Raw genomic sequence first — 17,146 nt, 5'->3', positions numbered from 1 at the left:
TCTTTAGCTCTAACTCTATTTGAAACCCCTGACCTAATCCCATTTATTCCTCTCCATTGAAACTCTCCCACCCCCTTCAGCTTTGTTTCACTTAAAGCCAGGACATCCAGTTTCTTCTCATTCATAACATCCACAATCATCTCTTTCTTATCATTTGCACAACATCCACGCACATTCAGACTTCCCACTTTGACAATTTTCTTCTTCTTATTCTTTTTAGTAATCTTTACAGGAAAAGGGGTTACTAGCCCATTGTTCCCGGCATTTTAGTTGAATTTTACAACACGCATGGCTCACAGAGGAAAGATTCTTATTCCACTTCCCCATGGATATAAAAGGAAAAGTAATAAGACCAAGAACTATTAAGATAAAATCAAAGAAATACTCAGATGAGTGTGTGTAAATAAACGTGTACATGTATGTGTAGTGTGACCTAAGTAAGTGCAGGTATGTGATATTAAATGAACACATCTTCCATGGAGGGGTGATATTAAATGAACACATCTTCCATGGAGGGGTGAAATGCTCTTGTTGTCTACAGTGATACAGTTCATGCAGGTTATAAAACTTAATGCAATTGCATGTTTTCACAGTCCATTTAGAGCTGTGTGTATTTACTTCTAGACACTTAGTAAGGTTCATTGTGACAGTGTCTGGTTCATTTCTCAGCATTCTAATACCGAGTACAGTGTTAATCTCAACAATCCTATCACTGATACTAGAAATACCAAGCTCCTTCCTCATATTAAGAACCTTTGTAGATTTGGGACACCCAAGAATAATTGTGAGAGCTTCATTTTGCATTAACTCCAAGAGTCGGAGAGAACTTTCTCTAGTTAATATCAACATGGGAGTGGCATAATCAATTAAGGACCTAACATAGGCTATGTACATCATTCTCACGATTCTCACATCAGCACCATAGTTGGGATTGTAGCCAGCAACAGCTTTGAGAGCATTTAGCCTATCTTTGCATTTCTTATTTAGTTGTGGCATAGTGGATTTGTTAAAGGGTAATTTGGCCAGTTTTATGCAAAATAAAAAAATTCAAGTTTACCAACAAAATCTAAAATAAACATTGTAAACATTCCAGGCACAGTAATCACGTCCTCAAGCCTCTGTGTTATTACACTTGCCTTCCATTTTGAATTCATCATCATAAAAATAAGGGGCTTTCTGCATGCACACCTAAATGTCATCCACCTCTGTACAAACATTGTATCATGCTGAAATAAAGATTCTAATATAATCTAAGGTTTTACTGCTTCATATAAAAATAGAATCATGTTATATACTATAACATGATTCTGTTTTTATTCTTTTAGCAGTGATGTTCACATCAGAGCCCTACAATAAATTGAAGATACTGTAAATGATGTTGCAGGCTGATGAAAAAATTAAGCCATATTCTGTTTTGTGAGCAATTGCAATGTTGTGAATGCTATGCAAAACAGTCTTTACTTTGTTTTTATTTTTTCTTCTCAGGAGGTGAGCCTCGCAAACGTAAACTTATGGACAACATGGTGAGTGAGGAGGCCTTGAGCAAGCTTAGGCAGGCCAGATTGAAAGAATTAGAGATGTGGAGCATGTTGAAAGAAGTCATCTCTTATACATTCTTCTTGTGGATTTTTCTTATCATTACATATAGTAACAGGTTAGTCTTATATATTTTTTATTATTATTGTTTACTTATTATTTGTTATTTATTCAGTAATTTATACAGGAGAAAGAATTACTAGTGCCTTGCTCCTGTCATTTTAGTCAACTCTTACAACACACATGGCTTATGGAGGAAGGATTCTTCTCCACTTTCCCATGGAGATTATTAATATTGTTATTATATTTGTGTGGAAGTTCTTCACTTATAAGGATCAAACATTACAGAAGAAATGATAGGTAATCAGGTTGGAACATGTCTGCCATCTCCCACAGAGGCAGGGTGACTCAAAAAGAAAGAAATAAACTTTCATCATCATTCAACACTTTCACCATCACTCATACATAATCACTATTTTTGCAGAGGTGCTCAGATATGACAGCTTAGACGTCCCTCCCAACTGCTAGTATCCCAGACCCCTCCTTTAAAGTGCAGGCATTGCACTTCCCATTTCTGGGACTCGACTAGTTTCCCTGAATCTCTTCACTAAATACATGTATTACCCTGCTCACACTCCAACAGCTCATCAGGTCCCAAAAACCATCCGTTTCCATTCACTTCCATCTAACATGCTCATGCACGCTTGCCAGAAGTCCAAGCCCCTCGCCCACAGAACCTTCTTTACCCCTCTCTCCAACCTTTTTTGAGGATGACCCCTACCCCTCCTTCCTTCCCCTACAGATTTATACGCTCTTCAAGTCATTCTACTTTGATCCATTCTCTCTAAATGACCAAACCACCTCAACAGCCCCTCTTCAGCCCTCTGACTAATACTTTTAGTAACTCCATACCTAATTTCCACACTTCAAATTCTCTGCATAATATTTACACCACACATTGCTCTTAGACAGGACATCTCCACTGCCTCCAGCCACCTTCTTGCTGCAGCATTTACAACCCATGCTTTACACCCATATAAGAGTGTTGATATCCCTATACTCTCGTACATTCCCTTTGCCTCCATGGATAACTTTTTTTTGTCTCCACAGATACCTCAACGCACAACTCACCTGTTTTTCTTCATCAATTAAGTGGTTACCCTTATGCTCCGTAAACCCATCCACTGACGAGTCAACTCCCAAATATCTGAAAACATTCACTTCTTCCATACTCCCTCCCTCCAATGTGATATCCAATTTTTCTTTATCTAAATCGTTTGATACCCTCATCGCCTTACTCTTATCTATATTCACTTTTGACTTTCTACCTTTACACGCCCTCCCAAACTTGTCCACTAACCTCTGCAACTTTTCTTTAGAATCTCCCAAAAGTACAGCATCATTCATCAGCAAAAAGTAACTGTGTCAAATCCCATTTTGTATTTGATTCCTTATAATTTAATCTCGCCCCTCTACCCAACACCGTAACATTTACTTCTTTTACAACCCCATCTATAAATATATTAAACAACCATGGTGACATTACACATCCCTGCCTAAGACTTACTTTTACTAAGATGTAATCTCCCTCTCTCATATATACCCTAACCTGAGCCTCACTATCCTCAAAAAATAACCTCTTCCCATAACTTACTAAAAATAATAATAAGAAAACCATCGAAGTGAGATGTTTGAATGTGCATGGTTGTAGAATCACCAAGACAAGTGCCTCACTACTTGACCATATCTGCACCAGCACTGTATCCCCACTAAGAGCAGGCATTATCACAGATAACTCCACAGACCACTATCCCACCTTTCTCATAACAAACTTATGTAAACTCCCACAGGACACAAGTAAGATCTCTTTCCAACTGCATGATGAAATATCAGTAAATAATTTTATTTCAACATTAAGTAACATTGACTGGCAAAGTGAGCTAGCAGCCAGCCTCGATATTGATGAATGTGTCAAAATTTTTCTAACAAAAAATCAGAGCCTCTATAACAGACATCGTCTGTTATAGAGGCTGTGATGGATATGTGGGGCAGTTGGCCTCCAGCAACAACAGTCTGGTTGACCAGGCAAGCACCAGATAAGCCTGGCCCATGGCTGGGCTTTGGGAGCAGCTAAACTCTCGAAACTCTTCAAAGGTATATCAAAGGCAGATAAAAAGGTTGCTGGGTAGACTTCAGGATGTGCATGTTTATTGAGGGGCAACAGATATATCAGATCATTATTTAGGTATAGCTACAGTTAGAGTAAGAGGTAGATGAGGCAAAAGGAAAATGGCAGCAGTAAGAGATAGAGGTGAAAGTTTATAAACTAAGGGAGGAGGAAGTTAGGGTGTGATATAAGCAACTATCGGCAGAAAGGTGGACTAGTGAGACTATAGGTAGTGTGGGGTTTGATGAGAGGTGAGATAGTTTTAAAAAAGCAGTGTTAGAATGTGGGGCAGAAGTTTGTGGTTATAGGAGGGTGAGTGCAGGAGGAAAGAGGAGTGATTGGTGGAATGATGAAGTAAAAGGTGTGATAAAAGAGAAAAAGTTCAGTTATGAGAGGTTTTTACAAAGCAGAAGTATTATAAGAAAGGTGGAGTATATGGAGAATAAAAGAGAGTGGTGAGGGAGTGCAAAAGGAGAGCAAATGATAAAGTGGGTGAGGTGCTGTCAACAAATATTGCTGAGAATAAGAAAAATTTTTGGAGATAAATAGGTTAAGAAAGCCTAAGGAACAATTGGATTTGACAGTTAAAAATAGAATAGCGGAGTAGTAGATAGGGAACTGGAGGTATTGGGAAGATGGCAGGAATATTTTGAGGAACTGTTAAATGTTAACCCTTTCAGGGTCCAAGGCCCAAATCTGGAGTCACGCACCAGTGTCCAAGAATTTTCAAAAAAAAAATTTGTTATTTTTTCTTATGAAATCGTAGAGAATCTTTTTGTGAAGGTAATAAAACAAAAAGTACGAAATTTGGTGGAAAATTGACGAAATTATGCTCTCGCGAATTTTGATGTGTCAGCGATATTTACGAATCGGCGATTTTGCCGACTTTGACTTCCATTTTAGGCCAATTACATTATTCCAATCAACCAAATTCTTAGCTATTTCACTAGTATTACTTCTATTCTATCGATTGAGCACAAGAAATCGCCAAGTCAACTGTTTCAACTACAAAATAAAGTGATTGGAAATTGTTAATTTGGCCAATTTAACACAAAGTTCAAAATATTCCAATTTCAAAATAGGGTCCAGAATGAACAATGTAGGCATTCCTGGCACTAAACTAACATTTCCTCTGTTCATTAGTTATTTATGTTTTGAGGCTTTACAAATAAATTCCATTTTGATTTTTTATTCACATAATGAATTTTTATTCACACCAAAAAATAGAAGATTTACTGTTATGCAATACTGTAATAATTGTATAAATATCATCACCATATTTGTGAATGCATATTAGACCCACCAGCTGGCGTGTATTAGACGTGTGAGGTCGTTTGTTTACTCTTGAATATCGGCAAAAATTTAACATTTCTGCTTCTTTGAGCTCAGTTTCAAGCCATTTCCAGTGCTAAAACCAATCAAAATCATCTCTATTTCTGTAATATGTCTTCCATTCTATCAAATGAGACCAAGAAATCGCAAATACAACTATAAAAAACATACGAAAAAACACTGCAAAGTTGCTGTTTTAATCGAAAAATCATGATTTCATTTTTTTTCTCTCATTATACACAGTGTGCTGCAGGATCTGTTTTATGTGGTGCACACATACCACATAGATGTATTCTCTCATATCTAGGCCCAAATGTACCACTCAAAGTTTATCAGAGTGAGCTGAGCTCATGGCGTAGATCTACGGTTTGGACCCTGAACGTAAAGCCGTAGATCTACGGGACGGACCCTGAAAGGGTTAATGATGAGTAGGAGACAGAAATTTCATGCATTGGCCAGAGAGGTATAACATCTTTTAGGAGTGAATAAAAGCTGGATGGGAGTGTGGGGAAGGTGTGTGATGCATTAGGTAGCATGAAAGGAGGTAAAACAGCTAGAACTGATGGGATCCTGACAGAAATATTAAAAGCAGGGGGAGATATAATTTTGGAGTGGTTTATATTTTTGCTCAATAAATGTATGAAAGAAGGGAAGGTACCTAGGGATTGGCATATATTATGTATAATTCTTTTATATAAAGGGAAGGGGGACAAAAGAAATTGTAAAAAATATAGAGGAATAAGTTTACTTATAAGTTTACTTATAGAGGAATAACTTTACTTATTTATGTATAAATTCAAGGACTATGTGGAGTAAAATAAAGATTGGATGTGAAAAGTGGGTTATAGTAAGCGTGTATGCACCTGGAGAAGAGAGAAGTGTAGAGGAGAGAGAGAGATTCTGGGAAATGTTGAGTGAATGCGTGGGGAGTTTTGAATCAAGTGTGAGAGTAATGGTGGTTGGGGATTTCAATGCTAAAGTGGGTAAAAATGTTATAGAGGGAGTAGTAGGTAAATTTGGGATGCCAGGGGTAAATGTAAATGGGGAGCCTTTAATTGAGCTATGTGTAGAAAGAAATTTGGTAATAAGTAATACATATTTTATGAAAAAGAGGATAAATAAATATACAAGGTATGATGTAACACATAATGAAAGTAGTTTGTTAGATTATGTATTGGTGGATAAAAGGTTGATGGGTAGGCTCCAGGATGTACATGTTTATAGAGGGGCAACTGATATATCGGATCATTATTTAGTTGTAGCTACAGTTAGAGTAAGAGGTAGATGGGAAAAGAGGAAGGTGGCAACAACAAGTAAGAGGGAGGTGAAAGTGAGTAAACTAAGGGAGGAGGAAGTTCGGGCGAGATATAAGCGACTATTGGCAGAAAGGTGGGCTAGTGCAAAGATGAGTAGTGGGGGGGGGGTTGAAGAGGGTTGGAATAGTTTTAAAAATGCAGTATTAGAATGTGGGGCAGAAGTTTGTGGTTATAGGAGGGTGGGGGCAGGAGGAAAGAGGAGTGATTGGTGGAATGATGAAGTAAAGGGTGTGATAAAAGAGAAAAAGGTAGCTTACGAGAGGTTTTTACGAAGCAGAAGTGTTTACGAGAGAGTTTTGAGAGAGTGCAAAAGGAGACAGATGAAAGAGTGGGAAGGCACTGCAGAATGAAAATAAGTTATAAGAAGAGCCTAGGGAAGTATGGATTTGTCAGTTAAAAACAGAGTAGGGGAGTTAGTAGATGGGAAGAGGGAGGTATTAGGTAGATGGAGAGAATATTTTGAGGAACTTTTAAATGTTGAGGAAGAAAGGGAGGTGGTAATTTCATGCACTGGTCAGGGAGGTATACCATCTTTTAGGAGTGAAGAAGAGCAGAATGTAAGTGTGGTGGAGGTACGTGAGGCATTACGTAGAATGAAAGGGGGTAAAGCAGCTGGAACTGATGGGATCATGACAGAAATGTTAAAAGCAGGGGGGGATGTAGTGTTGGAGTGGTTGGTACTTTTGTTTAATAAATGTATGAAAGAGGGGAAGGTACCTAAGGATTGGCGGAGAGCATGTATAGTCCCCTTATATAAAGGGAAAGGGGACAAAAGAGATTGTAAAAATTATAGTGGAATAAGTTTACTGAGTATACCAGGAAAAGTATACGGTAGGGTTATAATTGAAAGAATTAGAGGCAAGACAGAATGTAGGATTGCGGATGAGCAGGGAGGCTTCAGAGTGGGTAGGGGATGTGTAGATCAAGTGTTTACATTGAAGCATATATGTGAACAGTATTTAGATAAAGGTAGGGAAGTTTTTATTGCATTTATGGATTTAGAAAAGGCATATGATAGAGTGGATAGAGGAGCAATGTGGCAGATGTTGCAAGTATATGGAATAGGTGGTAAGTTACTAAATGCTGTAAAGAGCTTTTATGAGGATAGTGAGGCTCTGGTTAGGGTGTGTAGAAGAGAGGCAGAATACTTCCCGGTAAAAGTAGGTCTTAGACAGGGATGTGTAATGTCACCATGGTTGTTTAATATATTTATAGATGGGGTTGTAAAAGAAGTAAATGGTAGGGTGTTTGGGAGAGGGGTGGGATTAAATTATGGGGAATCAAATTCAAAATGGGAATTGACACAGTTACTTTTTGCTGATGATACTGTGCTTATGGGAGATTATGAAGAAAAATTGCAAAGGTTAGTGAATGAGTTTGAGAATGTGTGTAAAGGTAGAAAGTTGAAAGTGAACATAGAAAAGAGTAAGGTGATGAGGGTATCAAATGATTTAGTTAAAGGAAAATTGGAATTCAAATTGGGGAGGAGGAGTATGGAAGAAGTGAATGTTTTCAGATACTTGGGAGTTGACGTGTCGTCGGATGGATTTATGAAGGATGAGGTTAATCATAGAATTGATGAGGGAAAAAAAGGTGAGTGGTGCGTTGAGGTATATGTGGAGTCAAAAAACGTTATCTATGGAGGCAAAGAAGGGAATGTATGAAGGTATAGTAGTACCAACACTCTTATATGGATGTGAAGCTTGGGTTGGTAAATGCAGCAGCGAGGAGACGGTTGGAGGCAGTAGAGATGTCCTGTCTAAGGGCAATGTGTGGTGTAAATATTATGCAGAAAATTCGGAGTGTGGAAATTAGGAGAAGGTGTGGAGTTAATAAAAGCATTAGTCAGAGGGCAGAAGAGGGGTTGTTGAGGTGGTTTGGTCATTTAGAGAGAATGGATCAAAGTAGAATGACATGGAAAGCATATAAATCTATAGGGGAAGGAAGGAGGGGTAGGGGTCATCCTCGAACGGGTTGGAAAGAGGGGGTAAAGGAGGTTTTGTGGGCTAGGGGCTTGGATTTCCAACAAGCGTGCATGAGTGTATTAGATAGGAGTAAATGGAGGCGAATGATACTTGGGACCTGACGATCTGTTGGAGTGTGAGCAGGGTAATATTTAGTGAAGGGATTCAGGGAAACCGGTTATGTTCATATAGTCGGACTTGATTCCTGGAAATGGGAAGTACAATGCCTGCACTTTAAAGGAGAGGTTTGGGATATTGGCGGTTTGGAGGGATATGTTGTGTATCTTTATACGTATATGCTTCTAAGCTGTTGTATTCTGAGCACCTCTGCAAAAGCAGTGATAATGTGTGAGTGTGGTGAAAGTGTTGAATGATGATGAAAGTATTTTCTTTTTGGGGATTTTCTTTCTTTTTTGGGTCACCCTGCCTCGGTGGGAGACGGCCGACTTGTTGAAAAAAAAAAAAAAAAAAAGTTTACTTAGTCCTAGGTAGTAGGTTGGTAGACAGAAACTGCCCATGAAGGTACTACCATCTTGCCAAGTGGATATAAAACGAAAGCCTGTTATTGTGTTACATGATAAGATAAGATTTCGTTCGGATTTTTAACCCCGGAGGGTTAGCCACCCAGGATAACCCAAGAAAGTCAGTTTGTCATCGAGGACTGTCTAACTTATTTCCATTGGGATCCTCAATCTTGTCCCCCAGGATGCGACCCACAGCAGTCGACTAACACCCAGGTACCTATTTGCTGCTAGGTGAACTGGACAACAGGTGTAAGGAAACGTGTCGAAATGTTTCCACCTGCCAGGAATCGAACCCATGCCCTCCGAGTGTGAAGCGGGAACTTTAGCCAACAGGCCACAAGGCCACCTATCTCATAAACATGCAAGATTTCAGGTACATATGTCTTTCTACTTCTACTTGCACTTAGGTCATACTACACATGCATGTACAAGCATATACAGTCTCTCCTCACTTAGCTATGTACTCGTTTACCAACGTTTTGGACTTACGACGGGCTCTCTGACCAGTATTTATACCTAAATAATGTATATTAGAGCTGATTTCCTCAATTCTGTTTATTACAGTATACAGTACACTCCTGTATAAACATTTAAAAATATACCAGAAATGTTATAAATGGTGTAAGGTGACATTAAAACAATATCAAAGATGGTTGACACAAATCCACCACCATTATAGTATGCTCCTCGTTTAGTGATGAATTCGTTTACTGACGGGGTCTTAGGTCCCTATCTCCGTTAAGCGAGGAGAGAGTGTATATGCACTCCACTCTGGGTTTTCGTCTATTTTCTTACTAATTCTTGTTCTTGTTTATTTCCTTTTATCTCCACGGAGAAGTGGAACAGAATTCTTCCTCTGTAAGCCATGCGTGTCATAAGAGGCAACTAAAATGCCCGGAGCAAGGTGCTAGTAACCCTTTCTCCTGTATACATTACTAAAGTTAAAAAGAGAAACTTTCCATACACTTTGACTGGTATCCTGAGTGTACCAGGTAAGGTTATTATTGAAAGATTCAGAGGTAAGACAGAGAGCAGAATTGCAGATGAACAAGGATGCTTTAGAATGGGTAAGGGATGTGTAGATCAAGTGTTTACATTGGAGCATATAAGTGAACAATATTTAGATAAAAGCAGGAAAGTTTTCATTGCATTTGTGAATTAGAAAAGGCATATTATAGGGTGGATAGGGGAGCAATGTGGCAGATGTTGCTCTACTTAGAAATCACCTCATCTCCCAAAATTAACAACACAAACACTCTATATTATTGCCACCATCAACTCAAAAATTGCCAAATTTTATAAAATTATTTGAAAACTAAAATGGTCTCAATCTCATTAATATAATGTGCTAAATATAATACTGTAACTTGTTATTCAACTACTTGTTAATTTAATTACTGCTAAACCACTACTAGCTCTGTTGATATATAAAAAACAATGTTCAATTTGAACCAGCTATGATGTATATGTATATGTCTAGTATTAAGTAGATTGTAAAGCATTAGATTTAGTCTGCCCAAAATGCCTCTGCATGATAGTGGCTTTCGTTGCACTTAACAAATTAATATTGTAATTACACATTATAAACTATGCAAGGAAATAAACTCCTTAATCCTTAAGTGTATGGAATAGTTACTGAGTTACTAAGTGCTGTAAAGAGTTTTTATGAGGATAGTGAGGCTCAGGTTAGGGTGTGTAGAAGAGAGGGAGATTACTTCCCAGTAAGAGTAGGCCTTAGACAGGGATGTGTAATGTCACTAATGATTGTTAATCATATTTATAGATGGAGTTGTAAAGGAAGTAAATGCTAGGGTGTTGGGGAGAGAGGTAGAATTAAATTATGGGGAATCGAATAAAGAATGAGAGTTGACACAGTTACTTTTTTGCTGATGATAGTGTGCTTTTAGGAGATTCTAAAGAAAAGTTGCGAAGGTTAGTGGACAAGTTTGGGAAGGTGTGTAAAAGAAGAAAGTTGAAAGTGAACACAGTTAAGAGTAAGGTGATGAGGGTATCAAACGAGTTTAAGAGAAATTGGATATCACATTGGAGGGAGGAAGTGTGGAAGAAGTGAATGTGTCCAGACATTTGGGGGTAGATTTATCAGCAGATGGATTTGTGAAGGATGAGATTAACCATAGAATTGATGAAAAGAAAAGGTGAGTGGGGCATTGACTTCTGTGGAGACAAGAAACGTTTTCCATGGAGGCAAAGAAGGGAATGTATAAGAGTTTAGTGGTACCTACACTCTTATATGGGTATGAAGCATGGGTTATGAATGCTGTAGCAGTAAAGATGTCATGTCTAAGTGCAATGTGTGGTGCAGAGAGATTGTAATGTGGAAATTAGGAGGTGTGAAGTTACTAAAAGTATTATTCAAGAGAGCTGAAGAGGGGATGCTGAGGTGATTTGGTCATTTAGAGAAGATGGAGGAAAATAGGATGACTTGGAGGGTGTTTAACCCTTTCAGGGTCGAGAGGCCCTCTCCTAAACTCGTTCTCAGGGTCGAAAATTTTTTGAAAAAAAAAAAATATATATTTTCTTATGAAATGATAGAGAACCTTTTCCCGATCATAATGACACCAAAAGTATGAAATTTGATGGAAAACTTACAGAATTATGCTCTCGTGAAGTTAGCGGTCTCGACGATGTTTATGCATCGGCAATTTCGCCCACTTTGAGCCCTATTTTCGGCCAATTCCAGTGTACTAGTAGACAAAAATCATATCTATTTTGCTAGAACTCCATTTTTTTCTATCGAATGAGTACAAGAAACCACCCATTTACCAATTTCAACTATCCAATAAAGTGGTCAGAATTTGGCAATTTTGCCAATTTCACAAATTTCAGAAGATGCCAATTTCCAAATAGGGTCCAGAATAAACAAGACAGACATTCTTGGCACTAAAATAACATTTTATCTGTTCATTAGTCACGTCCCCAGGCCCCTCTTACATCTCTTTTGTTTTCCACTTCGAATTTTTATTATCACAAAAAATAGATTTACTGTTATGCAGACTACTGCATTAGTGTAGAAATAGTATAAATAATATCAGCGCACTTGTTAAAGAATATTAGACTCACCAGTTGACGTGTATTGGACGCTTGGCATAATTTGTTTACTTTTGAACTTTGGTGAAAATCGAACATTTCTGCTACTTTGAGCTCAATTTCAAGGTACTTTTCATTATGAAACCAGTCAAAATCATCTCAATTTCTGTAATATGTCTTTCATTCTAATTCTATAAAATGAGACCAGGAAAACTAAAATACAACCATAAATACCATACAAAAATACACTGCAAATTCGCTGTTTTAAAACAAAAACACAGTCGGAGTTTTTTTTCTCATTATGCACTGTGTGCTGCAGGATTTTTTTTATACTGTGCACACTGACCACATAGACCCATTCTTTCATATGTAGGCCTACTAGCTTTCTCTCACTAGATTTGAAGGCGCTAGAATTTAGGCGTACTTGTACGTCGGAAACCCTGAAAGGGTTAAATCTGTACTGGAGGGGAGGAGGGGTAGGGGTCATTCTAGGAAAGGATGGAGGAGGGGGTAAAAGAGGTTTTGTGTGCAAGGGGCCTGGATATTCAGCAGGCATGTGTGAGCATGTTAGGAGTGAATCTAGATGAATGTTTTTTGGGACTTGACTAGCTGTTGGAGTGTGAGCAGGGTAATATTTTGTGAAGGGATTCAGGGAAACTGGTTCACCAGACTTAAGCCCCAGAGGTGGGAAGTACAGTGCCTGCACTTTAAAGGAGGGTTTGGGATATTAGCTGTTTGGAGTGACATCTAAACTGTTATATCTGGGTGCCTTTGCAAAGACAGTGATTATGTGTGAATGATGGTGAAAGTGTCGAATGATAGGGAAAGTCTTTCTTTTTTGGGTTACCCAGCCTCGGTGGGAGACAGTGATGTTATAAAAAGAGATAAATAAATTTTCAGTCTTATTTTTATGTTTTGCAAATTTATTTTTGTGATTCGTAGTGAATTGGTGATCATCATCTGACTTTTGTGATCATCTCATTTGAGACCATCATTAAAATTTGTGATATAATTTATTTTTTTAATTTTTTTTTATTAACACATTGTCTGATTCCCACCAAGGCAGGGTGGCCTGAAACAAAAAAACTTTCATCATCATTCACTCCATCACTGTCTTGCCAGAGGCATGCTTACACTTCAGTTATAAAACTGCAATATTAACACCCCTTCTTCTTGTTTCTGTCTCATTATCTAATGATCCTTTTATTATTGCTTTGCCTTAGAAACTGCCTTACCATACATTCATCTAAATGGAATAAGAAAGGTACTCTAAGCCTTCCTAAAAACAATTCATTGCTTTTCACAGTAAACAAAAATAATTTTATGAATTGCTTTTGGTATTGCAGAGATAGAAATGAATATCTTCTACATGAGAACCTGAGAAAAGCCTTCATACACGAGGGCCGAGATATGGATTTTACCCAGGTAACTTGTTATATTCAACTTTGTTTCATAATTTAAATAATAATCTTTTTTCTTTCAACAAACTGGCCGTATCCCACCGAGGCAGGGTGGCCCAAAAAGTAAAACAAAAATTTCTCTTTTTAACTTTAGTAATGTTTACCGGAGAAGGGGTTATTAGCCCCTTGCACCTGGCATGTTAGTTGCCTCTTACGACATGCATGGCTTACGAAGGAAGAATTCTTTTTCACTTCCCCATGGAGATAAGAGGAAATAAACAAGAACAAGTGTAAAAAATAAAAAAAAACGAGAGGGATGTGTATGTATATTTTTTTTTTTTTTCCTCAACAAGTCGGCCGTCTCCCACCGAGGCAGGGTGACCCAAAAAAGAAAGAAAATACTTTCATCATCATTCAACACTTTCACCACATTCCCACATTATCATTGTTTTTGCAGAGGTGCTCAGAATACAGCAGTTTAGAAGCATATACATATAAAGATACACAACATATCCCTCCAAACTGCCAATATCCCAATATATATATATATATATATACATATATTCTTCTTTCTTTCAACACACCGGCCGTATCCCACCGAGGCGGGGTGACCCAAAAGGAAAAACGAAAGTTTCTCCTTTTACATTTAGTAATATATACAGGAGAACAGGTTACTAGCCCCTTGCTCCGAGCATTTTAGTCACCTCTTACAACACGCATGGCTTACGGAGGAAGAAATATACATATATATATCTATATCTTTCTTTCAACACACCGGCCATATCCCACTGAGGCGGGGTGGCCCAAAAGGAAAAACAGAAGTTTCTTCATTTACATTTAGTAATATATACAGGAGAAGGGGTTACTAGCCCCTTGCTCCTGGCATTTTAGTCACCTCTTACAACACACATGGCTTACGGAGGAAGAAATATACATATATATATATATATATATATATATATATACAGTGGACCCCCGCATAACGATATTAATCCGTTCATGAGAGCTCATTGTTATGCGAAATTATCGTTATGCGAATGAATTTTCCCCATAAGAAATAATGGAAATCATATTAATCCGTGCAAGACACCCAAAAGTATGAAAAAAAAAATTTTTACCACATGAAATATTAATTTTAATACTCACAAACTGAAAAAGGCATTCACAATTACATGACACTTACCTTTATTGAAGATCTGGTGATGATTGATGGGATGGGAGGAGGAGAGAGTCTTAGTGTTTAGAAGGGGAATCCCTTCCATTAAGACTTGAGGTGTCAAGTCCTTTTCTGGGGTTACTTCCCTTCTTCTTTTAATGCCACTAGGACCAGCTTCAGAGTCACTGGACTTCTGTCGCACAACATATCTGTCCATAGAGGCCTGTACCTCTCGTTCCTTTATGACTTCCCTAAAGTGTTTGGAAGTTAGGAGGAGGTGCGGGATTACCAAAACTGTTGTCCAGAGGGCTGAGGAAGGGTTGTTGAGGTGGTTCGGACATGTAGAGAGAATGGAGCGAAACAGAATGACTTCAAGAGTGTATCAGTCTGTAGTGGAAGGAAGGCGGGGTAGGGGTCGGCCTAGGAAGGGTTGGAGGGAGGGGGTAAAGGAGGTTTTGTGTGCGAGGGGCTTGGACTTCCAGCAGGCATGCTTGAGCGTGTTTGATAGGAGTGAATGGAGACAAATGGTTTTTAATACTTGACGTGCTGTTGGAGTGTGAGCAAAGTAACATTTATGAAGGGATTCAGGGAAACCGGCAGGCCGGACTTGAGTCCTGGAGATGGGAAGTACAGTGCCTGCACTCTGAAGGAGGGGTGTTAATGTTGCAGTTTAAAAACTGTAGTGTAAAGCACCCTTCTGGCAAGACAGTGATGGAGTGAATGATGGTGAAAGTTTTTCTTTTTCGGGCCACCCTGCCTTGGTGGGAATCGGCCGGTGTGATAAAAAAAAATATATATATATACACGTATATATATATATATATATATATATATATATATATATATATATATATATATAGATCTAGGTTTTTCTCTTTTTTCTAAATAGCTCTTGTTCTTTTTTATTTCTTCTATTGTCCATGGGGAAGTGGAAAAGAATCTTTCCTCCGTAAGCCATGCGTGTCGTATGAGGCGACTAAAATGCCGGGAGCAATGGGCTAGTAACCCCTTCTCCTGTATACAATTACTAAAAAAGAGAAGAAGAAAAACTTTATAAAACTGGGTTGCTTAAATGTGCGTGGATGTAGTGCGGATGACAAGAAACAGATGATTGCTGATGTTATGAATGAAAAGAAGTTGGATGTCCTGGCCCTAAGCGAAACAAAGCTGAAGGGGGTAGGAGAGTTTCAGTGGGGGGAAATAAATGGGATTAAATCTGGAGTATCTGAGAGAGTTAGAGCAAAGGAAGGGGTAGCAGTAATGTTAAATGATCAGTTATGGAAGGAGAAAAGAGAATATGAATGTGTAAATTCAAGAATTATGTGGATTAAAGTAAAGGTTGGATGCGAGAAGTGGGTCATAATAAGCGTGTATGCACCTGGAGAAGAGAGGAATGCAGAGGAGAGAGAGAGATTTTGGGAGATGTTAAGTGAATGTATAGGAGCCTTTGAACCAAGTGAGAGAGTAATTGTGGTAGGGGACTTGAATGCTAAAGTAGGAGAAACTTTTAGAGAGGGTGTGGTAGGTAAGTTTGGGGTGCCAGGTGTAAATGATAATGGGAGCCCTTTGATTGAACTTTGTATAGAAAGGGGTTTAGTTATAGGTAATACATATTTTAAGAAAAAGAGGATAAATAAGTATACACGATATGATGTAGGGCGAAATGACAGTAGTTTGTTGGATTATGTATTGGTAGATAAAAGACTGTTGAGTAGACTTCAGGATGTACATGTTTATAGAGGGGCCACAGATATATCAGATCACTTTCTAGTTGTAGCTATACTGAGAGTAAAAGGTAGATGGGATACAAGGAGAATAGAAGCATCAGGGAAGAGAGAGGTGAAGGTTTATAAACTAAAAGAGGAGGCAGTTAGGGTAAGATATAAACAGCTATTGGAGGATAGATGGGCTAATGAGAGCATAGGCAATGGGGTCGAAGAGGTATGGGGTAGGTTTAAAAATGTAGTGTTAGAGTGTTCAGCAGAAGTTTGTGGTTACAGGAAAGTGGGTGCAGGAGGGAAGAGGAGCGATTGGTGGAATGATGATGTAAAGAGAGTAGTAAGGGAGAAAAAGTTAGCATATGAGAAGTTTTTACAAAGTAGAAGTGATGCAAGGAGGGAAGAGTATATGGAGAAAAAGAGAGAGGTTAAGAGAGTGGTGAAGCAATGTAAAAAGAGAGCAAATGAGAGAGTGGGTGAGCTGTTATCAACAAATTTTGTTGAAAATAAGAAAAAGTTTTGGAGTGAGATTAACAAGTTAAGGAAGCCTAGAGAACAAATGGATTTGTCAGTTAAAAATAGGAGAGGAGAGTTATTAAATGGAGAGTTAGAGGTATTGGGAAGATGGAGGGAATATTTTGAGGAATTGTTAAATGTTGATGAAGATAGGGAAGCTGTGATTTCGTGTATAGGGCAAGGAGGAATAACATCTTGTAGGAGTGAGGAAGAGCCAGTTGTGAGTGTGGGGGAAGTTCGTGAGGCAGTAGGTAAAATGAAAGGGGGTAAGGCAGCCGGGATTGATGGGATAAAGATAGAAATGTTAAAAGCAGGTGGGGATATAGTTTTGGAGTGGTTGGTGCAATTATTTAATAAATGTATGGAAGAGGGTAAGGTACCTAGGGATTGGCAGAGAGCATGCATAGTTCCTTTGTATAAAGGCAAAGGGGATAAAAGAGAGTGCAAAAATTATAGGGGGATAAGTCTG

At 38.4% G+C, this 17,146-nt stretch overlaps 1 protein-coding gene across 1 annotated transcript in view; it reads left to right on the top strand.

The window, feature by feature from the left end:
• The window catches only part of LOC128701426 (location of vulva defective 1-like), a 384,351-nt gene that overhangs the window by 262,186 nt on the left and 105,019 nt on the right, over window positions 1-17,146 (top strand). Inside the window, exons 31-32 of the mRNA XM_070100373.1 lie at window positions 1,486-1,654; window positions 13,234-13,312. Of these exons, the coding sequence (XP_069956474.1) occupies window positions 1,486-1,654; window positions 13,234-13,312 (248 nt within the window). The remainder of the gene's footprint in view (window positions 1-1,485; window positions 1,655-13,233; window positions 13,313-17,146) is intronic.

This window comes from Cherax quadricarinatus, chromosome 72 (assembly GCF_038502225.1).
Source record: "Cherax quadricarinatus isolate ZL_2023a chromosome 72, ASM3850222v1, whole genome shotgun sequence".
Taxonomy (NCBI): domain Eukaryota; kingdom Metazoa; phylum Arthropoda; class Malacostraca; order Decapoda; family Parastacidae; genus Cherax; species Cherax quadricarinatus.
Note: the sequence above shows the minus strand (reverse complement) of the source record. Positions and strands in the feature narration are given on the sequence as shown.